The following is a 27,284-nucleotide window of genomic DNA, read 5'->3' on the forward strand; positions in this document are numbered from 1 at the left end:
TGTAAATTTTAAATAAAAGTCACTTTCAGTAACAAGTCATCAGCTTTCAGCTAAAAGAAATGGGGCATGTATAAAAGATCATGCGAGGGTGAGTTCCTCTTTGTTTTTTGCCTCATTTGTGTTATCGAAACGTCACAGGTCTGTGACATAATGTAGATTACAAAGGTACAAAGGCATGCTGACCACTGCATCCAGTGCACAGACTGTGTGAAATCAGTGTCCTACCTTCCTGCTCCTCTCCACATTTTATTTTATTGCCAACACTACAAATCTGTTTTATTTTTGTTATATCAGCTCTACATTTTTAAATACAAACACCTGCATTTTATGTCCAACAGATGTTATCAGTGATTTTATTTTTTCATGAAAAATCCCAAAACAAAACAAAGATTTTAGAGATATTAGAATGCATTTCTTCATTTCATATATAGGATTCTTGAAGTGAACACAATTTTAAAAACTCCTCTCTCTGTACATTCTGTGCAAGAAAAAGGTAAATGAATATAACTGTCAGCTGCTGCAGCCTTTGTCTGTTGCACTCTGTAGACTGCGTTCATTAAAAAGTACAAGGAACAAGGAAGTGTGTGGAGGAACACATTTCGCAAGTGTTAAGCATTTCTTCATCAACTTGGGTTTGGTGTTGCTGATGACTCATTTTGCTCTCAGTATGTTTTCTGTCTCAATCATGTGGACACAGCAGAGAAACTTTTATCTGGCAATAGGTGAGCTGCATTTGACATTTTTAGGTTGATCTGTCTTATTTTTCTACACTTACACAAAGGGTCAGCGTGACAAGCACTGTTACATTCAAAATGCCTTAAATTTAGAGTTAAATTTCCTTACACCAGATCTTTTCTTTAGTGTGTCTATATCAGAAACAAAACATGTTCATGTCTTGTTTCAGGTGTTTAATGAACCTTTGTTTTTTCTGCAGTCTCTTATCTCTTCATCTCATCTTCAGCTTCTGCAGGTCAGTCTTCTTTTGCGAAATTTGTTTCAGATTATAAGGTTTTGCATAAATATCACCACATGCAGAAAATGCTGAGCACTCTGTTGTCTTGTCTCTTTCTTTTGCTAGATTTTAACATCAGTTTAGTTGGGCCAGCTCGGTGCTATGGAAGAGTAGAAGTCTATAACAGCACCAGCAGGGGAAAACTCTGTGATGATTCCTGGGTCTTAAATGATGCTATAGTGGTCTGCAGAGAGTTGAAGTGTGGGAAGGCACTGGCAATCTCTCAGTTGGTCAGCTTTAATTCATCAAAAGAAGAAATGTGGCTTGCTGATGTAAACTGTTCGGGGCGAGAAACGTCTCTAATGCAGTGTCCTCATGGAAGATTTGGAGAAAATGGCTGTGAACGCAATAAGGGTGTGGTTGTTGTCTGTTCAGGTGATTTACATCTACATTTTAGAGCTAGGCCCATAGAGCTTTATAAGTCAATACACTTTGATGCAGGCATGCCACTTTGAGGTTAATAGGTGCAGCACAGGGGTGTAACACTTCCTACCTCAGAGCAGTTCCAAGATAAATTAGATTAATGATAAATGGTATTCATATAATTCCTGCAGTACAGTTGGCATTATAATAAGTAGACAAAGGAATGTGAGAATGCAAAATGATAATATGAGGTTAAGCATATTGCCTGTTTTGATCGTCACTGTAAACAAACACAAGAAGAAAAGTAAGAACAGTAAAGCTTCTGAACAGGAATATGAACCATCAACAAGTGACATGATGTGGCTGCAAAAATATCACTTTTGCATTAATGCCTGTGAACCTTGTATATAAATATCTATTGTATATATCTGTATTTCTTGACATGCAAAGAGCATCTTATAGAGGAAGTCTTCATGACAGTTAGGATCAGCAGTTGAGTTGCTAAATTTAAAGTAACAAGTTGTGATTATGAATGACACTTCACAGTTGCCAACAGGTCTATTTTGATGATATTTAGTACAGTGTACAGTAATAGATTCCTAGACGACTGAAGTGAATGAATGCAAAATGTCTTACTTTAACACTGTAAAAGTGGTATGGACTGAATGCTACTTTGTTTTCCTATTTTTAATGTAGAGACCCTGCAGCAGCCCAACATCTCCCTGGCATCTCTTGATGAAGTACAGGTCTGGGGTCCTAATGCAGATGCAGAGATCACCAAGGGCCATAGCTTTGTCTTAACCTGCTTCATTAACTCAAGCATCAATCCAAGCCATTTCAGTCTGATCTTCTCCAACATCCCACACATCAAGCCATCTGTTGAAGGATATAAAAAAAACAACAACAGCAATAGAATAATATTAAACACAAAGTGAACCCGTCTTCCTTCATTAAATAGGTTCTTTTAGATGTTAAGGAGGAATTGACTTAACCAGGCTGGCGGAGAATGAAGACAACCGGACACCTGCAGCAGATGGGGAATCAGTGAACTTTTATTGAGACAGAGACAATCTCTCAACACAGCTCACATCAGGAGATTCCTCATATTTGCTGTGAGGATGGGTATATATTCTCTAAAACTTACAGGAGGGGGTTGTGAGGAAAGTGCTGCATTAGCAGAAAAACAACTCCATAAAAGGAAATCGGCCTTGGGTGTTCTAGTCTCTTCGCTTGCAGATATCTTGCACCTGCAGGATGAGGCGATCGCTTCTTATCGCTCTCAAGGCCAAAGTCGTGAGCACATTTTTATTACACAGTTGCACAGTAACTTTAAAGCTGAACAATATTTAAAGCTGAATAATGTTTGATCAGATTATATTTTCTTCAAATCCCCCTTTTGACCCATCTTAAATGGGTCAACACACAAAAATAAGTAACATTCAAAGGAACACAGAGACGTGTCGAAGCCTGGCTCGAAAAACTCCTCGGGTCTTATCATTTGTCTTTATCTGTCATTGCAGATGAGGAGAAAAGAGTCCAGGCACCACCCTGCCCAGGGGTCGGCTGCAAGCAGTCTCGGTTCCCGATGAAAGCAGTAACAGCTGTCCTGCACAAAAGGATACAACGAGTCAGTGCAACCAGGGTAGTGACACAAAATTAACAGTTCCTGTAACTCAGCAACCAAAAAGCATAAGTAATGATAAAAATGTGGAGAGTACAGAGTATACTATAATAATGAGAGATATAAACGTGAAAATGTGAAAGAATAAATCAACCATAAAATAAACCCAGAACGGTAACTGCTAAGGACATTCAAAAGTGAATATGGTAAAACGTGAGGAAGGGGTGTGGAAAAAAAACAATTTATATCCAGTGGTGGGAGTACACATTCGCTCAGGCTTAAGTCCGGAGACCCTGAGAACATCGCTTAACCCTCACAACCCGACCAGACACAGTTCAACCAGATATATCCTTCAAGAGGAAGTGGGTGAGGGAAACAATTAATAACAAACCTAATACAAAACACCACAGAGAAACAACCATTCTAGAAGAATTTAAACAAGAGAAAGACGATAATGTTCGTCACCCTCACGATCAGAGTTTTCATCATCCGTTGGCGAGGAGGTGGGAAGTTGACTAGCCAATAAAGGCATCTGCCGGGCGAGATCCTTATCCTCAGGAGTGAAAGCTGTAACAATCAGTCTCTGGAAGAGGGATCGAATGCATGGAATACAACAGCAACCGCAGGTGACTAGGTCAGCAACAAAAACTGAGATGGAAACTAGGATGGAAGCTACAAGGGCCTTATATTTGCCAAACATGTTAAGCCAAGAGTCCCACATGGCAGTATCAACGCCCGAGTGTTCCTTCATTTTAACAGTAAGAGCTGTGAGACCAGTAATAGCTTTAGTGAGGGAACCATCAGGAGCTGTGTTATTGGGGATATAGGTACAGCACTCCTGACCAAAAAGGCTGCAGACTCCGCCTCTTTCTGCGAGGAGAAAATCCGTTGCGACCCTGTTTTGGAAAGCCATTAGGGAAGTGGCAGATAACTGTGCATGCACAGCTTCAAAACCATCTCGAGTGTAATTAGCTAACAGTTGCACATTAAAGTGAATGTAGTTAATTCTGTCTACATTCGCATTTATTTCAACCATCCAAAGTATCGAGGCCCATCCTGCTTTAACCTGGTCTCGCAGTTTATATTCATCGGGGACCCCACGGGGTATACCTACAGCATCAATATAGGTTGGATTATGAGCTGAACCTGGGATTAGAGAACGTTTAGAGCGGCGTTCAGAGGAGGATGGGAGGCCAACTTCGTGTACTTCTATAGAGAGATCTACTGGAGTGACTGAAACAGGTAAAATAAGAGTTATGAGAGCGCAAAGACCTGACGCATCCCGAGGGAAACCATCATATAACTTGTTTTTGCCACACCACCACCACAAATCAGCCCTAGCCGTAGGTCGGAAGTTTGGTTTCATAACCGTCATCTCAGTGCACCAAGAAGAGTTCAAGCTACCTAGTTTTACTGCATTGCCAGTCAGGTTAATACAAGTGAAATTGTTCACAGCTACATCTGAAGAAAAGAAAGGTGGTTTATTAGAGACCGAGCGTTGAGTTTTAGGAAAGTGGTTTTCCAGATATGAGCAATGACCTCGTTTTGTATTGTTCATAAGATGCAGGAGGCATGCACTATTGACTGGCGCCGGTACAACTCTTAAAGTGGGGCGGGCTCCCATACAAACTATGCAGTCGGAAGCCGTCTTGTCAGCAGCTTGTTCAGCTAGTAGTAACCAGTTGTTTGTTGCTCCAGAAATACCGGTTAGAATTTGGAAGAGGTCATCTTTAGACATTTTATTTGTGTCTACAATGCGTATTCGACCGTTTCTCCCCCCGTTTGTATATGTCACCGGAGGGCCATTAAAGGTGGGGTTATCATCTTTAACTACAGAGCTTGGAGCTGCACCAACGCTAGGGCATATCTCCATTTGCCAATACAGGGCGGTGCGATCAGTCCAAGGGGCAAGTATAAATTGTTGACAGGAGGTCAAGGCCAGATCCTTTAGGGTAAAAATTAAGCCTGAAAGATCCGGTTTTTTTGCTATTCTGAGCATATTTTGGTTTCTCCAGTGCAAAGCCTGACCCCTAGAGTGCTTGGACCAATCGAGGTCCGTTTCTGACACTAAACTGGACCACTTCCACTGATGCCAACCTCCCAGGGTTATATACCACACTGAGGAGGAGAGATGTACTGCAAGGTTAAAAAGATCCCCCCCTTGGTCTTTGGTGACGGGAGTGACTGGGAAGCTAGCGAAATCTATTTCAACTACCCAACTTTTATTGTTGGGGACACAGAGAGTAATCATTCTAGTCGTACTTGGGGTACAGGAGGTAACCGTGTCTCGTTTCTTTCTAAATCGATCGGGCGTGGGCAAAACTGGAGAGGAAGTGGTGGGCAAGACCCTAGGGGCTACATTTGTCAGATTGGGACTGTCAGAAAGGGGCGAAGCTTTTGAACTTGAAGGTGTCAGAAGTGTCGGGGGCCCTTCACAGATCAGGATTATGCCAATGGGAATGAGACCCAGGGCCAGGAAGCAAACAAAGACGCAACATCTTTGCCTGCCTGTCATTTCAGGGGGAAAGGGCCAAGACATGTTTACTTAGCTTGGGTGTCTTCTAATAGAGGATGATGGGGCAGAGAAAGGTGGTCCAGTTCCCCCCACCTCGCCAAGGGCGTGTTCTAGGAGTTAAAGAGCAACAAAAAGTATCAGTGACACAACTTTAAATGAGCTTTCAGCGGTTAAAACTATTGCAATGTAAAATGTAAATCTTAAAAACTCAAGCCAATATAAAAGCAAAGTCATAAAAGATGTTAAAAATAGAAAAATAAAAATGTTTAGTTCAGTATGAAGAACACCCCCTTTTGTAACCAGCCGGCTTGTAGGTTGAGTTTTGGCTCCCTCAAGTGGTTGGTGATGCTGTTGCAGCTCCTTCTGACAGGTCCTTCTGCACCTCTCTCAAGGTTCTTCCTGGTTCGGTGGCAGCAGCGCACTGTGTGTAATGAAACCAGGTGTCACCTTTCCCTTCGAGCCTGACAGCGTGGGAGGTCCGCTCTGTTATGCGGTAAGGGCCTGTCCAGCGAGGCTCAGCCCACTTTCTCTTTGTGACTTTCAGGAGGACGTAGTCCATTCCAGGTGTAGCCGCCTCTTTCAGCTCTTGCTGGTTTCTTTCAGCGACCTGTGAGGAATACTGGGCAACAAAACTGCGGAGCATGTTATAATATGTCCTCGGATCGAGGTCTGAATCAGCTTCATCCGACATTAACAGGCGAGAGGAGGGGCCAGGAAAAGGCCTGCCATGCTCCAACTCAAATGGAGTGTAACCAGAGGTTTGATTTACTGAGCATCTTATGGACATTAATGCAAGAGGCAATGCCTTAACCCAATCTAATTTGGTCTGTGCACAGATTTTAGCCAATTTAGTTTTTAGAGTTTGATTCATCCTTTCCACTTTCCCCTGGGACTGGGGGTGGTAAACTGAGCCAAACTTATGTTTCAAACCTAATGCGGCTTCAACCCTCTGCAGATCGTGGTTCCTGAAATGTGAACCATTGTCCGACCTTATGACCTCGGGAAACCCATGCTGTGGTATATAATGATTAATCAGACACTTCACCACAGTTCTACTGTTTTCACTTGCTGTCGGCCAGGCTTCTGGCCAACCTGAAAATGCATCCACAGCCACCAGCAGGTACCTGTAACTACCTACTCTGTCCACCATGTCTGTGTAATCAATGATTATTTCTTTCCCTGGGCAAAGTGGGATGGGGAAGTACCCTGCTATTGGCTTGAAGGCGGGCTTGATTCCAAATTGGTTGCACTCCTTACAGGTTTTAACCATGTATTTTGTCATGTCTTTTAGATAAGGGTGCCACCAGGCGGCTAAGTTCCTCATCATTTGTGCAGGTCCCACATGCCCCACTCCATGTGCCTCTTCCATTGCTGTCTGTCTGACCCCTGGCGGTAGAATGGGCCTTCCATCTGGGCCACGCCAAACATCTGTGTTTGTGGCCCCTCTTGTTACCCATAATGATTTTTCCTGGGGGCTGGCTTTGTCCTGTAACTCTCTGATTGTGGCTAGGCCTAGTTGTATGGGTGGTCTTTCTGGAGGGGGTGTGGCTTCTGGGTCCATTACCATAATCAGGGAGGGTAAGTAACCAGCTGTCTGCTTAGCTACTAAGTCGGCCTGTTTGTTACCTAATGCCACTAAGTCTAGTCCGGCACTGTGTCCTTTGCATTTTACCACTGCCACCTTAACAGGTAACAACAGTGCTTCCGCTAATTCCCTCATTTCTATCTCATGTTTAATAGGCTTTCCGCTGGCTGTCAAAAAACCAGCTCTTAGCCACTGCTTGAGCTCCACATGCACTGCTCCCACAGCATAAGCTGAATCACTGTATATATTCACTTTCTGTCCCTTTCCCATCCTTAAGGCTTCAATCACCGCTCTCAGTTCAGCTCTCTGTGCAGACTGTTGTCCTGTCAACTGCTCTGCTTTCACTGTTTTCCATCTCATGTCTGTCTGTTCCACTATTGCCCATGCAGCCTTCAACATTCCACTTTCAGTTCTGAAACAACATCCATCTGTGAACCAATCTTTTTCTGCATCCATTAGAGGTTCTGCCTGCAAATCTGGCCTGATTTTCTCCTGTACCTGCACAACCTCTTCACACATATGTGGTTCCCCCGATCCCATGTGATCAGCCATGTTTATGCCTTCATGTGAGTAGGTGATGTGTGGTGCTTCCAAAATGGTACTGAGGCGTCTCTGCCTGAGTGAAGTGAGTGTGAAGGCCTGTGAGGAGACGTAGGCCACCACACTGTGTGATGTCAAAATTTTTAGTGGGTGGTTCATCACTATGTGTGCTGTTTTCTGAATGATTTTTGCAAGTCCAGAAACGTGTTGTGTGCACGGTGGGTGGCGTTTTTCAGTGTTGTCAAGCATTACGCTTACATATGTCAACACTTTTCTCTCTCCCCCTTTTTTCTGGAACAGGATACCATTGATATGGGTTCCAGTTCCAGAAACATCAAGATGAAAAGGCAAAGCATAATCTGGCACAGCAAGGTCAGAGGCGACAGAAAGCTGTTGTTTTAACTTTATAAACGCCTGTTCTGTTTCTGTAGTCCATGAGAGGGGAGCAGAGAGGTTTCTCATGCCTTGTTCATTTACCAAAGCGCGCAAAGGGGAAGTAAGGCCAACATAGTCTGGGACATAGGTCCTGCTGTAACCAGTCAGGCCCAAAAATGACAACATGTCTTTTACAGTTAAAGGTTTTGGATGGTGCAAAATGGAGTTCCTGTGTTCTGGGGACAAGGAAATACCGGACTGTGAGACCATGCGGCCTAGAAAAGAAACCTGTTTTCTTGCAATCTGTAGTTTGTTTTTGCTCACTTTAAAACCTGTGTTGGCCAGGTGGTGAAGTACCACTCTGGTGGCCTCCAAACAGATGTCAGCCGTGGGAGCAGACAGCAAAAGGTCATCCACATATTGTATTAACATACAGTCAGATGGTAGTGGGCTGGTTTGTAAAAGTTCTTTCAAACACTGATTAAACAGTCCTGGGGAGAGGGCAAATCCCTGTGGTAAGCGAGTGTAACGCCATTGTCGGCCTCTAAATGTAAATGAGAAAATGTCACGCAGTGACTCACGAAGTGGGAGGCAGAAAAAGGCATTAGCCAAGTCAATGCAGGTGAACCAGGCATGAGATGGTGGGAGGTTGGTCAAGGCAACATAAGGATTAGGCACAGGCAAAGTAGGAGTGCCAAGTAAGGCATTAATCCTTCTCAAATCATGTGCCATTCTGAACTTCCCCGTGCCTTTTTTCTCAACGGGTAGGATGGGCGTGTTCCACTTAGAGCAGGAGGGCTCCAGGACACCGGCAGTGACCAAACCAGAAATTGTTTCTGCAATCCCAGCCTCAGCCTCCGGTCTGTGTGGGTACTGAGGCTGCCACAAAGGGGTAGCAGATGACAGTTGAAAAGAGACTGGCTCCACATCAACTAAACCTACATCTGTGGGTCCATGGGACCACAAACAATCTGGAAGAGAGTCGAGTAAAGGCGCAGCATCACAGTGGTCTGTGTGTTCTCTGCCATGTGACCCGCTGACCACTCTATGTTGCAGTGTTGAGGAATTAAAGCAATCATTTAAAATTTGGTATGTCTTGGTAGATGGAGAAAACAAAACCTGTGGGAGTTTTGTAGGTGTCCAGTCAGTGGCCGCAAGGGAACGTTTAACCATTCCACCCAGCTCCTTAGCCTGGTGTCCAGGATGTAAGGCCAGTGACACATGGGGAGCTGCCTCATCAGACATCATGTACCACTGTAATTGATCTGTTGTAAAAGTAACCGCTGCTGCCACTCCCTCCGGTGCCGCAAAAATGCACGACATGTTCAGAGACCAAGCCCGCCCCTCACACTGCTCTTGGAACATGTGCTGGTACCAGGTGGTGTCATGCCTGTCATAAAACAGTGTAACATGAGGTGGGTCAGGGGGAGGGACATAAGGATGTAGGAGTGAGAGCCACGGCCGCCATTGCTGAAAAGCAGTACAAACTCCTGGTTCAGCAGGTGTTTCAACTTCCAATAATGCCCAGTAGATGTCAGCAGAGTCCGCCAAACAGGAGGAGGGTTGCAGTAGAAACTGACCACCTCCCTCTGGCCCATTAGAACAGGGAAGCACAACCCCAGTAGGGAGAGTCACAGTTAGGCCTTGTGAAGAGCAGAGTATTGTGGCTCCTAATTTAATCAACAAGTCTCTTCCCAGTAAATTCACAGGAGCCTGTTTTGAACACACATAGCTGTGTAACAAAGTCTGATCTCCAACCGTTGTGGGGAGGGGCACGGTGTAAGGCAGAGTTTTAGGTTCCCCAGATATGCCCACCACTGTAGTCACTCTGTCAGTAAGTCTTTCACGAGCAACATCCTTAATGGTGGAGTACGTAGCTCCAGTGTCCACTAAAAAGCTGCTTCTCCTTTTATCTACAGTTATGGACAGCATAGGGTCCGCCGTTGTCCCTTCACCGTCCTGGGCAGTCTGTGGGGTGTCCTATAGCTGGGGACCACCCTCGTAGTACTCCCACCCCATCACAGGCATCTGTGGGGCCGGGGGCACTTCAACTAAAGCACCACGAGGTCCACCTCTGTGGCCAGGATGCTGATAGGGCCCACCACGGGCTCCCCTGCCTCTTCCAGCAGCCGGGTTCAAAGGGCACGCTTTAGCCCAGTGTCCAGGTTGTCCACACCGGAAACAAACATACATCTGGCCTCCCCTACCACCTCCCATCTGACCCCTTCCCCTGAAACCACCTCTGTTTCCTCCAAATGGGGAACCTCTCTGCCCATAAGGGGCCGGGGAGTGATAAGCACCATACTGGGGGGGCTGTGGATCAGTTGGCCATGGGTTCGGATACAAATCAGGGGCAACTGGACCAGGAGGGGGAGCCGCAGCGGCCACAAGCTGCTTTTTAGGCTTGTCACCTTTTCCACCCAGGTCGTTTTTAGCTTTCTGCAGCTGAACCTTCAACAGTTGCAACTGTAAATCTTCGACGCTCTCTGCTTTATCATCAGACTTAATCTGCACTTTGTTAAGATTAAAAATCAAATGCTTCTTCCAGATTGCAAAGTCACAGTCCTGCAAATCAGGATTATCCTCCATTTTCTGGCTTACTGACTCCGGAATGCCCCTCAGCACCGCCCTTCTAAACCACATGCTCTGTGAACAAGTCCTACTGGGGTGATGACCTGTATGGTTCACCCAGTCTTCAACAGCCTGATTTAGATAATGGGTGGGATTTTGCTTTCCCTCCCATTTAAATTTCTGTAAGGTGCCTTGATTTTTGGGTGGGAATTGTTTGCGCAGGGCCGGTCCAATAAACCTCAAGGCCTGCATCAGTGGCACCTCGTTCTCATGCATGGTAGTACCCGCATTTTGTTCCAGGTCCGCTGCCTGAGATCGGGATGTGCACCTAGTTATAATAGCTCTAAAATCTCCCAGTGCGAGGTCCTGTCCAGCTGTGTATTTATCCAAACCAGCCAACCAGGCATTCCCTCCCTCCGTTATGTCAGGGAGTTTGTCCACTAGGGCCTGGACATCTCCGAATGAATAAGGTTGATACACTGGTGTACGTTGCGCTTTAGTCTGGACCAGGGGAAACATGCCTGGAGGCTGAGGCACAGGGCCCTTAGATCTAGTCTGATATCCTAAACTGGGAGAGGTAGAGAGGGGTGTATTGTTAAGGTCACTGAGTTCATCATCAGTATCCTCAGTTTCTTCCCCGCCTGGTGGGTTAGCAGTGTCAGCAAAAACGTGGGCTAAACTCATCTGTGTTTCCGGATCCTGACGGCCCACCAAAGACATGTTAACTGTGACATTTGGTGAAGTGCCAGGCTCAGTTTTTGCAGTAGCGGTCAGATCTCCTTTAACAGCGACAGGAGTGCTGGCAAAGGGGTTGGACCGGGAAAGAGGGGCTGACGCAACACGATTATTCACCTGGACCACTGACCTATGTTCATTTAAGCAGCTGCGTAATGCTGCTTCTAGATCAGTTAATTGTTGTTCAGTGGGTTCCTGTCTGTTCATTCGAACCGCAAATGGTGCGCTCGCAAATGGGTCAGTTAGGCCCTCAGATCCGGTTCCAGAACAATGGGACATAGAGGAGGGGGCTCTACTACTAGCTGAGGATGTCGCCGACAGAGAGGAGCTTCCTGGGCAAAAATGCTTGGTATCTATGGGAGTTGGAGCTACGGGCGGTTCTTCTCCAATAGTCATTATTCCACCAGAGATATTAAGTACCGGATATATGCCTGCTGAGGGAGGAGTTGAGGCAGAATAGGGAGGTGGCTGAGACCTATTTTTCTTCATGTGTGGTTTTGCAGTTTCCCATAAACACACCCAGTGATTAAATTTAACTTTGCGGCCTGCGTGCTTATCTGCTTCCTTTCTGTGTCTCACCCCGCTCATCACACCTGCACCTGCTGCTGCTGAGTTGGCTTCTTCCTCTTTCTCTTTTGCCTGCATAGCCTTATTCTGCCAAATTATTCCCCAATTACCACTACTCCCCTCGTCCTTTCCCTTTTCTTTCATTAACCTTTCAGCTGTTTTCCTCAATGACTCTTTCTGCTTTTTTGCTTCTTTAGGCTGGTGTGTGGAGTTGATGACTGTCTCAACACATGTTAATTGTTCTCCCAATGTGCTAAGAATAACACCGGGACCCCAACCATCATCATTAGTTTCTCGATCTAATTCTCCATCCATTTTACTGTCAATGGAGGAGTGTTCTTTTATTGATTTTAAAGGAGAATTTGGGCCAGCTGGGTTTCTGCCTCTGTTAGGCACTAACAGCTGGGGCGCTGCTTTAAAGGTGAGTCAGCACTGAAATATCCCTTCAGGTGTTACCAAGCTTCTACCAAACCGGAGTCTGGCGGGTAACCTTGCCTAGAGCTTCCTGATAGGGGTGCTAGTTGGTTGTCACCTTGTTCACACGTCTCATTCACACTTCATACATTACCTGCAGTCACTCATTACCCTCCTTATGTATGTAATAAATGTGTAAAAAAAAAAAAAAATTCTATGTGTGGTGTATTATTTTAACCAAAAGAGGAACCTAGTTCCTTTAATTGTGTAATCTGTGAACAACGGAGAACCAAACTGTCCTGCCCAGTGTTCCACAGCAAGCATTCAGCGTGTATTTATGTGTGTCCAATATCAAACAGAACATCAAAACATTTAAAACACTAAAATCATCGGGGTTTTAAGAAGAGATCCGTTTTCTCCTATTGATCAAAGGGACCCCTCCTTTGGACTCCAACCAGTACTTCTCCTTTTTAAGTTTTAGAGGATCTTTTCTAATAAAGTCCTCTGGGCCTTCCTAACCCTTCTGTAGTTTAGAGAATATTACTAAAAAATATTCTCAAGGCCTTTAACCTTTTAATTTGTTTAGAAAGGCGTTACTAATAAACCCTTTCAAGGTCCCAGACCTGCACTGAGGTATTTATCCGACACCGGAGAGCAACCCGTCGGCTGCAACCGTGGTCAGACCTCAGTTCACTCTTATCTTTATTCACTTATTCACTTATTTCTTATTCACTTATCTCTTATTCACTTGTCTGATTCTCAACAAGCCTTAAGTAAGCCAGACAATTTTTGGTTATGAATTACTAGGAGTTTGGACACTAAGTATTTTTATAATGTTCAATATAGCAGAAATAAAAGGTCTGCTTACCTTGTTTTTGTGTGCACACAGCTTTTGTCCAAACTCCGTTCACTCAGACCACTGCCGATGTCCTCCCATCCGTTCCAGTTGACCTGGAGCGGATCCTGTTCCGTGACGCCAATTGAAGGATATAAAAAAAACAACAACAGCAATAGAATAATATTAAACACAAAGTGAACCCGTCTTCCTTCATTAAATAGGTTCTTTTAGATGTTAAGGAGGAATTGACTTAACCAGGCTGGCGGAGAATGAAGACAACCGGACACCTGCAGCAGATGGGGAATCAGTGAACTTTTATTGAGACAGAGACAATCTCTCAACACAGCTCACATCAGGAGATTCCTCATATTTGCTGTGAGGATGGGTATATATTCTCTAAAACTTACAGGAGGGGGTTGTGAGGAAAGTGCTGCATTAGCAGAAAAACAACTCCATAAAAGGAAATCGGCCTTGGGTGTTCTAGTCTCTTCGCTTGCAGATATCTTGCACCTGCAGGATGAGGCGATCGCTTCTTATCGCTCTCAAGGCCAAAGTCGTGAGCACATTTTTATTACACAGTTGCACAGTAACTTTAAAGCTGAACAATATTTAAAGCTGAATAATGTTTGATCAGATTATATTTTCTTCACTGTCAACAACTCAGCTTCCTTTAGTTTCCCTGTAGCTGAGTATAAACACCAGGGCAACTATAGCTGTGTGTATTACATAACTCTGGAATCAGAGAACTTAACTTCTACCGAGTCAGCACCGATTCATGTCGTCATCAAATGTAAGTACTGGACATAAATATCACCATTACTGTATGTCATCTTCAGTAATTTACAGGGTCACTTGATCCAGTGCAACAAGTTCAAATGTGTAATGGAAAATGATAACACAACCAGCAATTCAAAGTAATACTTCCAAAAGTCGTCATTCCTGTATTATGTAAACATTAAGCAAACACTTTTTAAGATGGATCAGCTTTTACATCAACACTGTACTCACCAGCCACTTCATTAGGTGTACTCGTTCAACTTCATGTGGCAGCAACTCGATGCAGAAGAATTTTATTTAACCCTTTAAATAAAGGGGCGATCGTGGCTCAAGAGTTGGCAGTTTGTCTTGTAATCAGAAGGTTGCCGGTTCGAACCCCGGCTCCAACAGTGTCGGTCGTTGTGTCCTTGGGCAAGACATTTCACCCGTTGCCTACTGGTGGTGGTCAGAGTGCCTGGTGGTGCCAGTGTCCGGCAGCCTCGCCTCTGTCAGTGCGCCCCAGGGCAGCTGTGGCTACAATGTAACTTGCCATCACCAGTGTGTGAATGGGTGGATGACTGAACGTGTAAAGCGCTTTGTAGTCCTTAGGGACCAAGTAAAGCGCTATACAAATACAGGCCATTTACCATTTAAGACCTACCATAGAACCAAGTCCGCCAGAGCTTATCTTTATATTTTTACATGCCGTAGTGCCATTTTTGGGAGCATTTCAAGTTGCTATTCATCAATACAACCATTATAGCCCAAACTTTAATAATATGTATGCATTAAGTGCAAAATAACTACACAAATGGCAAAAAAGTGCCGTAAACTACAAAAAAAATTGAAAATCGTTTTTGGTTTTTTTACATCTAGTTAGAGAAATTTAAGAGGTTTATCCCTCAAAACTGTATATACAAAAACATTGCACAAAATAGTTTCCAACAACAGGAAATTTATTTTGAGTGTCTTCATGTTTTTGTTTTTGAGATACACCAATTTTTATATACTGCAGGAAAAAATGAAAATAAATATTATGTCATGGTCCTGGGCCATGTTGGCCCAGTGTTCTTAGTTTTCTTGTATGTTTGTATTTTGTTCCTTATTTAGGCCATGTTTTCTGAGTTGCCCTGTTGTGTTGTTCCCTAAGTGTTTTCCCTTCATGGCTTTTACCCCCTGTGTGCCCCTCTGTGTATCTGTGAGCCCTCGTCTCTCCATATGTTTTATTCCATGTTTCCCCTGCCCATTATGTCTAAGTTCTCCCCGTGCTCTCTCTCCCCCCCCCCCCGTGTGCCCTGTGTATTTATGAGCCCTCGTCTCCCTTTGTGGTTGTTTCATGTTTCCCCAGCCCGTTATGTCTGTGTTTTCCCCGTGCTCTCTCTCCTCCTGTCTGAACCTCTGTGCACTTCCTGTTTACTTTGTGACTCTCACGCCTGTACATGTCATGTTCAGTTCACCCCGCCCTGTCTCGTTATGATTATCAGTGTCACCTGTGTTCCCCGTGTGTTCCCACTTTCCTCGTTAACCCTCTGTGTATTTCTGTCTGCGTCTCCCTCTGTTCGGCGTGACGTCGTCCCTCATGCTGTGTGTGGATCTCCCTGTGTCTCGCTGTAAGTTCTTAGTTTGTGGCTTCCCAGTTTAGTTTAGTTTGTATGTTTGTTCTACCGGCAAATAAAGCTGTGTTTTGAGTTCATTCCCTCGAGTCTGTGAGTCCTGCATTTTGGGTCCAACTCCCGCCTGCCGCACAGCGATTCATGACAGTACGACGTCACCACAACATGGACCCAGCAGACTTACCCGGGGAGAGCGATCTGATACGTGTCCAACGCCTAGTCGAGTGGATAACCCACACTTCCAATACAAGGGCAAAGATTGTGGGGATAAATGCTATCGAAGCAATCCTCAAAGGAAATTCTCATCTCCGCCAGGTCAGAGGATGTTTGGACTTATTGGCCAATTTGAATGAAGCCCGGGAGGCGGCGCGAACTCGGGAAATATCAGACTTGGCCCAGCAGCAACAGACAACAGCCACCCTGGAGCAGCCGCGTCAGTTTCACCGGCCGGATGTGGTTTTGCCCGGCCCTTTGGAGCCATCTGCGGGGAAGAAGCGTCGATCACGCCGCGGGCGCGCCACCCCACAGCTGGACGTTCGGACTTTTACATCGCCGGCTGTGGTGAATAAGGACTCTTTTTCTGTGTCGAACCGTGGGACTATTCGTTCAGGGGTTGTGTTTTGTGCTACGGATGGTAATGTGAACAGTTTATTAGCTGCCCAGCCTCCTGAAGCTCTCTTAGCTGCCCAGCCTCCTGAAGCTCTCTTAGCTGCCCAGCCTCCTGAAGCTCTCTTAGCTGCCCAGCCTCCTGAAGCTCTCTTAGCTGCCCAGCCTCCTGAAGCTCTCTTAGCTGCCCAGCCTCCTGAAGCTCTCTTAGCTGCCCAGCTACAAGCTGCGTCTCCTGTGTCCCCGCTAGCACAGTCATTAACTCCACCACAAGCTCCATTTTCACCTCTACCATCGCTTCAGTCATCAGTTCGGTCTGCCACTCAGTCGCCCTTAGCTCCATCATCCACACTACCACCTGTTTCTCTTCCACCACAACCGTCACTACACCCAGCCATTCAGGCTGCTACTCAGTCAGTCATTCAACCCATAGCCCTGCCATTAAGGCACTCTGTAGCCGAGCCATTAGCCACCCGACCCGCAGCCAATTCAGCCGCTCTTCCACCCGTTACACCTCCACTACAACCATCACTGCAGTCTCTAGCGCAGTCTCCTGCAGCTCTGCTTTCCCCAGTGCAGTCTCCAGTGTCCCCAGTGCAGTCTCCAGTGTCCCCAGTGCAGCCTCCTTTAGCACAGTCACCCACTCAACCACCAGCACCACAACCGTCACTACCTCTAGTTCATTCCCCTGTGAAGTCATTAACTCCACCACCTACTCCACTCTCACCACCACCGTTACTACAGACATCAGTTCAGTCCCCTGTGCAGTCATTTACTTCTCCACCGTTAGCAGCTCAGGTCCCCGTGTGTCCGGCAGCTCAGGTCCCCGTGTGTCCGGCAGCTCAGGTCCCCGTGTGTCCGGCAGCTCAGGTCCCCGTGTGTCCGGCAGCTCAGCTCGCACCTGAACCTTTGGCCCAGTTCCCCGTAGCAGTGCAGTTTTCTAGCCAGCTTAACGTTGAGCCCGGGGTCCCAATTCTCTCTGGCTCTACATCGGCTCCTGCTGGAAGCTCGGATGAGCTCATCCAGCACTCCGCGGCTCCCGTGCCGCCATCTACCTCGTCCGCTGGGGGTTCCAGTGGGCCCAGCCAGCACCTCCTCGTCTCCGCTGGAGGGTCCGAGGGGCCCGTTCAGCCGCCCGTCTCCGCTGGAGGGTCCGAGGGGCCCGTTCAGCCGCCCGTCTCCGCTGGAGGGTCCGAGGGGCCCGTTCAGCCTCCTGTCTCCGCTGGAGGGTCCGAGGGGCCCGTCCAGCCTCACACCTCGTCAGCTGGAGGGTCCGAGGGGCCCGTTCAGCCTCCTGTCTCCGCTGGAGGGTCCGAGGGGCCCGTTCAGCCTCCTGTCTCCGCTGGAGGGTCCGAGGGGCCCGTTCAGCCTCCTGTCTCCGCTGGAGGGTCCGAGGGGCCCGTTCAGCCTCACGCCGCATCAGCTGGAGGGCCCGAGGAGCCTGTCCAGCCGCCACCTGCGACCGCCTCGTCGTCGCCTGGTCCGGCTGCATCCGAGTCTTCGTCATCGCCTGGTCCGGCTGCCTCTGCCTGTGCTTCTGTTACGCCTGGGCCAGCCTGTGCTTCTGCTACGCCTGGGCCAGCCTCTGCCTGTGCTTCTGCTACGCCTGGTCCGGTCTCAGCCTCTGCTTCTGCTACGCCTGGTCCGGTCTCAGCCTCTGCTTCTGCTACGCCTGGTCCGGTCTCAGCCTCTGCTTCTGGTCCAGCTTTGGCTTCTGCTTCTGCTCCGCCTGGCCCAGCTTCGGCTTCAGCCTGTGCTCCCCCTGGTCCAGCCTCAGCCTCTGCAGCTCCGCCTGGTCCGGCCTCAGCCTCTGCAGCTCCGCCTGGTCCGGCCTCAGCCTCTGCAGCTCCGCCTGGTCCGGCCTCCGAGTCTTCGTCCTCGTCTGGTCCAGCCTCAGCCCGTGCTTCGCCTGGTCCGGCCCCCGCATCGCCACCGTCTGGTCCTGCCTCGTCTGGTCCTGCCTCGTCTGGTCCTGCCTCGTCTGGTCCTGCCTCGACTGGTCCTGTGCCCACCAGGCCATGGCCAGCACGCCTGAGACTGGAGGGCCGCCGCTGCCTTCCGCGCGGTCGGCCCCCTGAACTGCTCCGTCGTCTCCTTCACCGCCGCCGCTGCCTTCCGCGCGGTCGGCCCCCTGAACTGCTCCGTCGTCTCCTTCGCCGCCGCCGCTGCTTTCCGCGCGGTCGGCCCCCTGAACTGCTCCGTCGTCTCCTTCGTCGCCGCCGTTGCCTTGCGCACGGCCGGCCTCCGGACCAGCTCTGTCACCTGTGCCACCCACCTGGTCGGCCCCCCGACCGTGTGACCCGTGAATTCTTGTGCCTGTGGGCTCTGGGTCGGCCCCCTGAACTTCATTTGGACTGTGGTCATGTGCTCCTGTGTCTTCTGTTGTTTGTTTTTTGTTTCCCGTTCTGGTCCCTCCGTCCTGGTCCCCCGCCTCCCGCCCTGGGTGGGTTGTTTTTTGTTTTTGTTTTGTTTCTCGGGTTTGGGCTGTCGGGAGCCAGCCCTTGAGGGGGGGGTACTGTCATGGTCCTGGGCCATGTTGGCCCAGTGTTCTTAGTTTTCTTGTATGTTTGTATTTTGTTCCTTATTTAGGCCATGTTTTCTGAGTTGCCCTGTTGTGTTGTTCCCTAAGTGTTTTCCCTTCATGGCTTTTACCCCCTGTGTGCCCCTCTGTGTATCTGTGAGCCCTCGTCTCTCCATATGTTTTATTCCATGTTTCCCCTGCCCATTATGTCTAAGTTCTCCCCGTGCTCTCTCTCCCCCCCCCCTGTGTGCCCTGTGTATTTATGAGCCCTCGTCTCCCTTTGTGGTTGTTTCATGTTTCCCCAGCCCGTTATGTCTGTGTTTTCCCCGTGCTCTCTCTCCTCCTGTCTGAACCTCTGTGCACTTCCTGTTTACTTTGTGACTCTCACGCCTGTACATGTCATGTTCAGTTCACCCCGCCCTGTCTCGTTATGATTATCAGTGTCACCTGTGTTCCCCGTGTGTTCCCACTTTCCTCGTTAACCCTCTGTGTATTTCTGTCTGCGTCTCCCTCTGTTCGGCGTGACGTCGTCCCTCATGCTGTGTGTGGATCTCCCTGTGTCTCGCTGTAAGTTCTTAGTTTGTGGCTTCCCAGTTTAGTTTAGTTTGTATGTTTGTTCTACGGCAAATAAAGCTGTGTTTTGAGTTCATTCCCTCGAGTCTGTGAGTCCTGCATTTTGGGTCCAACTCCCGCCTGCCGCACAGCGATTCATGACATATTATAATGCAAATTTGCAAAAAAAAACAAAACAGCATGTGCATCAAAATAAACTATTTCCAGCAGTGCAATTTGAGTTCTAAGCATCCCAGAAACTATACAGAAAAGCATAGAGTCAAACATGACTTTTAAAAAACCCCCACCAGTGTAGGCTTATAAGGCCCCGAAGGTACAAAAACAAAAAAAACAAACAAACTACATTTTCTTGTTGCTGCAAGTGCTTTTTATGCAATTTTTGCAAAGCTTTATGTGGAAGGAAACTGTGACCTAGGACAAGCTGATGGCATAAGATGTAAGTACAACTCATCTGGTTTCATATGCAAATTTTTTTTATTGCGCTAGCTTACGTGGTTGCAGTTCTACAGTGATTTAAAAAAAAAGTTACGCAAAACGGAGCGTTCCCGCTCCGACCGGTTTTAAAGGGTTAAGGGATTTTAAATGCTGGTGGTCCGAGTATTTCTGAATCTGTGGATGTACTGTGATTTTCCCTCAACCATCTTTAGGGTTTACAGGGGATGATCAGAACATTTTTTCTGCTCTTGCCGAAGGCGGTCGCACTTTTCTCCTCTCCTCCTCTCCCTTAGCTTCCCTGCTTAGCCTCTTATGTCCTTGTCTAGTCTCGTGTTTTTTGTATTACTTTTCCCTGGAACACTCTCACAGTCTGTTCTCTAAAACCTAAAAGAGGAATTATGGATTGGATCAACTGGTCCCTAAATGCAATTGACACCCCATTCTCAATGAGAAGTTTGGGCTCGGGTGAGCCTGAGTGCTGAGGATATCTACCTATTCGGAACCATGGTAACAGGGTTCTGGCGGATCGGAGCTGGCTTGGCCCTGACTTATCGAAGAATTAAGAAAGCGGAACCGGCTGTTCAAACTCCCACAAGGCTGCCCGCTGGGATTGAAACGATGGGAGAGGCGTGAGTTTCTCAAAATGGGCTCATTGAGTGCAGCACGGATAAGATCTTGGAGAGGCTACGGCTGCTGTGACTGCAGACTGGATACATCTCGGAAGGGCTAGCTTGGAATAACATCTCTGGGCGCAAATTGGATGACATCTCGGGGAGGCACACTGCCGTGAGTTCTCAGAAATCGGCTCCTTGAGCACAAGAAATGACAACATCACAGAACGCAAGTATGGTGAAGCTCGCGGCTCTCCAACGTGAGATTGAGAGACCAGTGTTGGACTGTAGAACTGCTTTGAAATTCTCATGAGCCATTTGCACTAAAGTAAAAACCACCATCACTTATGCGGATACCCCTTTGGCGCCAGTTGCGGTCTCAAGGCTGGAGCTGAACAACAACACCCTGATAACGACTGTGTTTAGTCTGTTCCTTCCCATTCCATGCAAGGTCACCTGGGTTGGCTGGAAGACTGTTTACTTAGCCTAGCAGGGCGAAGGACACTGTCTCAGCTGAACTCTGGACATGCACACACATACATATACACTGATATGCACACACTCATCCCCCCTCCCGTTCCAAATGCCTTCGACGCTTGTTCCCTTCCGATGCTGACGGGGATCAAGGAGACCAGCGCACGCAGGCTCGGATGTACTGTCTAATTCGGCTGTCTCTCACCCTTTACCCACCCCTGTTGCTTGTCATGTGTTTCTTTGGTGCATTAAGAGTTTTTTCATGTGCAGAGGTGTTTTTTTTCTGTTCTCAAACTGATCTCCCTGTTGGAGCTCAGTCTGGGGGGAGTTGTTTTTTTCTCCTTATCTTTCCTCGTGTGGTGCATTTTCCATTGTTATACCTCTCTGACCTGTCTTCCCCATGTGATGGTTTGTGTAATGTATGTATGGTCAGAGGGTAAGATGGCGCCGCCATTGCGTGCAATAGGTCGACAGCCTTATGAAATTTCCCCTTGTGGGACTAATAAAGGTATATCAATATCAATATCAATATCCAAAAAGGAGAAAATATCTACAAGCTGATTGGAAGGCAACACTAACTCAAATAAATTGTTCAGCCAAAGTCTGAAGATCAGCTCTGAAAGCACAAAACATCAGACCTTCCAGTAGATGAGCTACACCAGGTAAAGACTACACTAAGTTCCTCTACTGTCAGTTAAGAACAGAAAACTGAGGCTACATTTCACACAGGCTCACCAATATTAGACTACAGAAGACTGGTTGTTGTTCCCTGTTCTAATGAGTACTGATTTGTGCAACATTCAGATAGTAGTATCAGAAATTGGTGTAAACAGCACTCCACATCTAAACTCAGCAACTCAGTGTTACCTTGGGTCCCAGTGTTCCAACATCTGGAAGAACTGGAGATTGACGATGTACAACACAAACTCTACGGCAAGAGGGCGAGAAGTAATAATCATCAGTAATATCAGGTAAAGGGGGAGATATCATCCTTTTCACTCTCCTAGATTAGGTATTAAGCTCTAGGATCAACTGGTGCGATGAAGGCGTTGAATGCGAGAACAGCTGACCTGAAAGAGAAGATCGTGGTTGTACTGGGAACCTGGTCCATCTGTGCCCGACTACCAAAACTACAGAAAGTTTACTAGAAGATGTGAATGCAGCATTACAGACAATCCCTGCTGAGACCGTAACTGAAACCAACCAGCTGATCTACACCATGGCAACAGTAATCCTTTAGATGCTTGGCTACAAGATAAACAAACACAAGGAGCAGTACCCCTTCCTGCAGTTTCTTACATCACTCATGTTGCAAGACAAAAGTCATCTGTTATGATGTTAGAGCGCTTCAACAGACAGCATGCTAATGCCGCTCTGTTTCCACACTAAGTGCTGCTCGCAACTGATCTTGAAACGGTGAAAGCAGAGCTAGTGGCAACTTGTCTGGTATGCTAATCTTCCATCAGTCTCCCATCAAGAGAAAAAAATGCAAGTTGCTGGCCTCTTAGCTTGACAACTTCCAGCCATTTTTAACAGGACATGGAGATGCCCATGAGAATATCTACCCCATACATACTGTCACAGACAACAGATAACTCCATATACAAGATAACAGTAAAGTAAGGGATGGATGGATCAAGCCAAATTAAAAAAGAAAAAGAAAGAAAACCTGACCACAGCCTTACTGCTTCCATAAGAATTATGAAGATAAGTTACAGGATAAGCTGTTCATCAAATGCACTTTATTAACTGATCATCAGCTAGTCAGGTCTGTTTTAATACAATTCCACAATGTGTCTGGGAGTGTGGACTTTCCATCAACTGCCTCAACTGCAAAGAAACCCAAGTGTGAAATCAGGACCCACACACCATTTGATTGTCAGTCATAGCACTTTTATTCGGATCCACAATGTTTTCCACTGCTACAGCACCTTGTGTTCAACTGGGAAGCCAGCTTTCCAGCTCCCTCCCACACCACACACACCTCTCCTTCCCAACTCCAGACACTAAAAGGGGGGAGAGCTTATCAGTTAAAATCCCTCACACCTGTACTCTTCGACCTCCCGGTACTGCCCCTCCACTGCAGCAGAGTCAGAGACCGAACCTCTGCCACACCAAGAGCAACATCTCAGACTCTTCAGCTATATTGAACAGTATCATGTATGGCAAAAACTAAACACACCATATCAGCACAAACACTTTGCACTAACTTTTAAGCACAGATGTAAATGAGTTTGGTTTTGTTGTACTGTACCTGGGCACTCAGCAGTCATTGAGGCCACCATGAACTAATTGCTTCCATATTGTAATCCTTTATTTCTTAGTTCCTTGGCTGCTGCTGGTCTATTTAGTAGTTCCTCCTGCGATCCTGCTGCTACTGCTGGTCTTGACGGTGGTGTGTCTGGTAATCAGGAGACGACGAGCAAAACAACGTGAAGGCCATGTCCAGATGCAAAGTCTGTCCTTACCTGTGCAATGTATCAAATGAACAAATATGTCGGTGATATAGATGTGCATCAGTCAGTCAATCTTTTCTACTACTTATGTTTCAGTTACTGCCACAAATCGTTATGAAGATGAGGAGGAGGAGGAGGAGGAGGAGGAGGAGGAGGAGGAGGAAGAGGAGAGGGACTATGTGAATGTTCAACCAGTGGACAGAAACGACACACAAGAAGTGGATGAAAACAAAACTGATGATCATGATTATGAGAACATGGAGAATGAAGATAATTACATAGGATGCACACTGCTGTCTGTGAGTATAGAGGACAGAGCAGAGGAAGATACAGATGAAACCAGTGATGATGATAATTATGAGAACATGAAGGATGAAGATAATTACAAAGGATGCACACCACTGTCTGTGAGTATAGAGGACAGAACAGAGGAAGACACAGATGAAACCAGTGATGATGATAATTATGAGAACATGAAGGATGAAGATAATTACAAAGGATGCACACCACTGTCTGTGAGTATAGAGGACAGAACAGAGGAAGACACAGATGAAACCAGTGATGATGATAATTATGAGAACATGAAGGATGAAGATAATTACAAAGGATGCACACCACTGTCTGTGAGTATAGAGGACAGAGCAGAGGAAGACACAGACAAACCCAGTGATGATGATGATGATAATGAAAACGACTATGAAAATGTAACGGAGGAATATGCTGAACAAACTGTAGACATTTATGGAGAGGAGCAGAAATTTTATCAAATCTTTTAGGTTTCCAATGATTAGTATCAACCTGGGGAGCCAACATATGAGAACTACACAAGAAGAATACACACATCAACACTTTGAAGTCCTTTGATCTTCTCGGTGTGAACTTCTATTTCATAGTGTGACATGAATCTAATATCTAATAAAATCTAATGCAGTGTTTGTTAACTCAGCCAAGGCAGTTATGTTTATGTATGTGAGTCATTCTGTCTATATGTACAAAAAACTGTACAATAGCTTGAAAGGTTTTTAACAATTTTTGATTAAACCTTGTAGGGGTGTAGGACAGGGTCATGTTAACAATCCGTTAACATGACCCTTACATCCACCAAAGTCACCAAAGTCAACTCAGTTAGTTAAAACTGATATAAACCCATATACTACAACAAAGAAACTAGGATTTTTACACATGCGGTGTGAGCTGTCAACATATAGAAAATACCTAAAGTCCTACTTTAACTGCAACCACTCCTTCAAGGTCAATAGATTGAGCTGAAGGTACCACATATGATATATATGGATATATAAGTTCAGGATCTGTGCTAACAAAACCACGAAGGCAAGGCACCGAGGAGGTATCCTGATTAGATTACTCAGCCTCTTCATTTGGCTCCTTTCAATGTGAATGAGCAGAAGCTCTACTTTGAGCTTCCTCTGGATGTCTACTGTATTTACACTACCTGCAACACTGAACCAAACCACTACCCAGAGGAAACTCATTTCAACAGCTTACATCAGGGGTGCCCAATCCCGGTCCTCGAGAGCTACCGTCCTGCAGCTTTTAGATGCATCCTTGTTCCCACACACCTGAATCAAATGAATGGCTTGTTATCAGGCCTTTGCCAAACATGATGGCATGCTGAAGAGGTAATCAAACCATTTGATTCAGCTGTGTTGGAGTAGGGATGCATCTAAAAGCTGCAGGATAGTAGCTCTCGAGGACTGGGATTGGGCAGCCCTGGCTTACATCCACAACCTCATTTATTTGGACACTATGCTGAGCTTAGTCCTGCTGACATCCCACAAGTCTACCAGGACAGCTCATGCTTCACTTTCCCACCACTGTGAACCGGATCCCACCAGGCATTCTGTTTCTAGCACAGAATCAAGGCCTTGGATTTGGAGCTGATGACTCATCTTCACTGCCGGCCAAAAAATCAAATGTAGGTTGAATGTTGTCATTTTTATCGATGCCTACACAACATGCCATTTGCAAAAAGAAGTTGCCAGGATTGCCCCATGTCTCTGACACTATTTGTTATATTCAGTGTTGGGAAGGTTATTTTAAAATGTATTCCACTACAGATTACAGAATACATGCCCCAAAATGTATTTTGTAACATATTCTGTTACGTTACTCAATGAGAGTAACGTATTCTGAATACTTTGGAATACTTAATATATTATCATGCTTTTTACAACTACATGGATGCACTATTGCCATGTGATTTATTACTATTACTGAAGGTTACCATACCAATACCTTATTATAAAATGACTAACGTAGGGTGGACATTAGGTAAGATTGCACTTTTTGCAGCCATCTCGTATAGAAAACTATTCCGCGTGTATATAAAACAGGTCCGCGGCTCCGAATGGTAGTAAAGGGACCTCTGGCTAATACGTCGGGTTCCGTGTCGGGCCCGTAACTAGTTTTACTGTCTCTCGCTAGCAAAGAGAGGCGTTGAAAGGCTGCTTCAACTGAACTTATTGTTTCAGAGGAAAACATGAACACTGTGTACAGTCGAGTCTTAATAGCTTACTTACAACTGGGCTCGTCAGGCACTGTTTTTGGCTGCAGTGGTTATTATTATATTTACTTGCTTCATACATGCTATGCATGTAACACACTGCCTATTGCCTTCATATTAAATAATTTTTTGAATAATACTTTTTAAATATATTTCTTCACATAATTATGCAAGTAGGGTTGGACATGGGCCGCGAGATTGAGACACAGGCATTAGAGCCTCTTAATGTGTGTTTTGTTTGAGTTTCCACCGGCGTGGAATTACCAAAAATAGAGAGAGCATAGCCTAGCATATGAGACTGGAAAAGACCGCTGTGTAATCCATTTATTTCAACAAAGTAACTGTATTCTGAATATCACCTTTTTAAACGGTAACTGTAATGGACTATATTACAATATCATTTGATATTGGAAAGCATCAGTAATTAATTAGAGATTATGTATCGGAATTTCAGGAGCAGGACCACGCCTCCAAACACGTTCCTTCCGGTTGTCATCTATATAGGTTCCCCCAGTTCTGCAAGCTGTTCATTCTCGTTTACGTGCCCCACCTTCCCTTCCTCCTTGTTCTCAATTCTTTAACTTCTTCATTTCTTTTTAGTGCATGGGTATCTGCCAGGCCCGGGAGCCATCAACAGTACCGTTCGAGGCCTTCCCCAAACCACAGCTCAATTCATGTCAAAGCATTCACATTTACCTACGAAAACGCTGTCAAACCTAAAATACGGACGTGGGCCCAGCTAGTGAATGTATTCTTAATGTAGCAGTGATGGCCTGGCTTCTAATGGGTTTTGCCCCATAGATAATGGACCCTAGCTGCCATGGCTAGCCAGCCCCATGACCAACCTAACCTAGCTCCTTAAACTAGCCCCTAACTAAGAAGAACTGTTTCATACATTTCAAAGATGAACTAAGTAAATAAAACACATACATAGATATATAAGAGCATCTGAGAAGGCTGACTGTATTGTAGCCAGGCTGACAAAGAGTCACAGCTCTGTTGAACCTTTATCTATTATTAATCTTAACTTGACAAACTTCCTTACAAATAAAATTTCAACCATTCAAGATGGAAAAAGAGGAATTTATACTGCTTTCATCTCTCTGAGGTAACATTAATAATTAGTTAGTCCATTCCATCAGCATATCTATTGGCCCCCAACTCTATAAGATTATTCAGTATTGCCTATATGGCTTATATTTGATCCAAGTGTTTTACCCAATTATAGCTTTTCTTCAAAAGTCTCTGTGCTTGTCTTGCTTGGCCTCGCAGTGGGCACCATACTGCATATGAAGATGCTACCTAGTTCTATTTATATACATACTAGTTATATTTATGTATTACACCAGACACACACACCATCTTGATTAAACTACGGCCATGTCTTAAAGACAAAGACCTTGAGCACCTGTGATTTTCTACTTTAATGACATGAAATATGGTGTCCAAACACATTTCACAGACCAGATGTGCCACGGCCCAGCGGCACGAGGGAACAAAGATGGACACAGGTGCAGAAACCAACCCGGAAGCGAGACGGTAGGGAACAAATGATTTATTTCCGCCCACAGGCAAACAA

General features: G+C 46.0%; 4 protein-coding genes across 4 annotated transcripts; 2 read left to right on the forward strand and 2 right to left on the reverse strand.

Moving 5' to 3' along the window:
- Nucleotides 1–667: 667 nt before the first annotated feature.
- Nucleotides 668–23,957, forward strand: LOC146633095 (uncharacterized). Its single transcript, XM_085351316.1, has 7 exons — nucleotides 668–722; nucleotides 935–970; nucleotides 1,079–1,387; nucleotides 2,072–2,251; nucleotides 13,786–13,926; nucleotides 23,050–23,181; nucleotides 23,278–23,957. The coding sequence occupies exons 1-7, from the start codon at nucleotides 668–670 to the stop codon at nucleotides 23,955–23,957; spliced, it is 1,533 nt and encodes a 510-aa protein (XP_085207442.1).
- Nucleotides 3,430–4,869, reverse strand: LOC146633096 (uncharacterized). Its single transcript, XM_085352872.1, has one exon. The coding sequence runs from the start codon at nucleotides 4,867–4,869 to the stop codon at nucleotides 3,430–3,432; it is 1,440 nt and encodes a 479-aa protein (XP_085208998.1).
- Nucleotides 9,947–12,496, reverse strand: LOC146633097 (uncharacterized). The gene has a single exon (XM_085351311.1). It carries the CDS (start codon nucleotides 12,197–12,199, stop codon nucleotides 9,992–9,994), a length of 2,208 nt encoding a protein of 735 aa, XP_085207437.1. The 5' UTR covers nucleotides 12,200–12,496; the 3' UTR covers nucleotides 9,947–9,991.
- On the forward strand, nucleotides 15,671–18,146 carry LOC146633098 (uncharacterized). Its single transcript, XM_085352873.1, has 3 exons — nucleotides 15,671–16,151; nucleotides 16,287–17,599; nucleotides 17,949–18,146. Exons 1-3 carry the CDS (start codon nucleotides 15,671–15,673, stop codon nucleotides 18,144–18,146), a joined length of 1,992 nt encoding a protein of 663 aa, XP_085208999.1.
- Nucleotides 23,958–27,284: the final 3,327 nt, after the last annotated feature.

This window comes from Diplotaxodon limnothrissa, linkage group LG4, assembly GCF_057381915.1.
Source record: "Diplotaxodon limnothrissa isolate DT_005_m linkage group LG4, D_limnothrissa_male_GT1.1, whole genome shotgun sequence".
In the NCBI taxonomy this organism is placed as follows: Eukaryota; Metazoa; Chordata; class Actinopteri; order Cichliformes; family Cichlidae; genus Diplotaxodon; species Diplotaxodon limnothrissa.

What these genes read in the sequence shown, in the direction of transcription:
- LOC146633096 (XM_085352872.1), bottom strand. Translation starts at nt 4,869, where the DNA reads ATGGAGATATGCCCTAGCGTTGGTGCAGCTCCAAGCTCTGTAGTTAAA.
- LOC146633097 (XM_085351311.1), bottom strand. Translation starts at nt 12,199, where the DNA reads ATGGATGGAGAATTAGATCGAGAAACTAATGATGATGGTTGGGGTCCC.
- LOC146633098 (XM_085352873.1), top strand. Translation starts at nt 15,671, where the DNA reads ATGGACCCAGCAGACTTACCCGGGGAGAGCGATCTGATACGTGTCCAA. An exon ending in TACGGATGGTAATGTGAACA is followed by an intron (nt 16,152 to 16,286) that starts GTTTATTAGCTG and finishes AGCCTCCTGAAG; the next exon opens with CTCTCTTAGCTGCCCAGCCT. An exon ending in CGTCGTCGCCTGGTCCGGCT is followed by an intron (nt 17,600 to 17,948) that starts GCATCCGAGTCT and finishes GTCCGGCCTCAG; the next exon opens with CCTCTGCAGCTCCGCCTGGT.
- LOC146633095 (XM_085351316.1), top strand. Translation starts at nt 668, where the DNA reads ATGTTTTCTGTCTCAATCATGTGGACACAGCAGAGAAACTTTTATCTG. An exon ending in GATTCATGTCGTCATCAAAT is followed by an intron (nt 13,927 to 23,049) that starts GTAAGTACTGGA and finishes TTTATTTCTTAG; the next exon opens with TTCCTTGGCTGCTGCTGGTC. An exon ending in AGGCCATGTCCAGATGCAAA is followed by an intron (nt 23,182 to 23,277) that starts GTCTGTCCTTAC and finishes CTTATGTTTCAG; the next exon opens with TTACTGCCACAAATCGTTAT.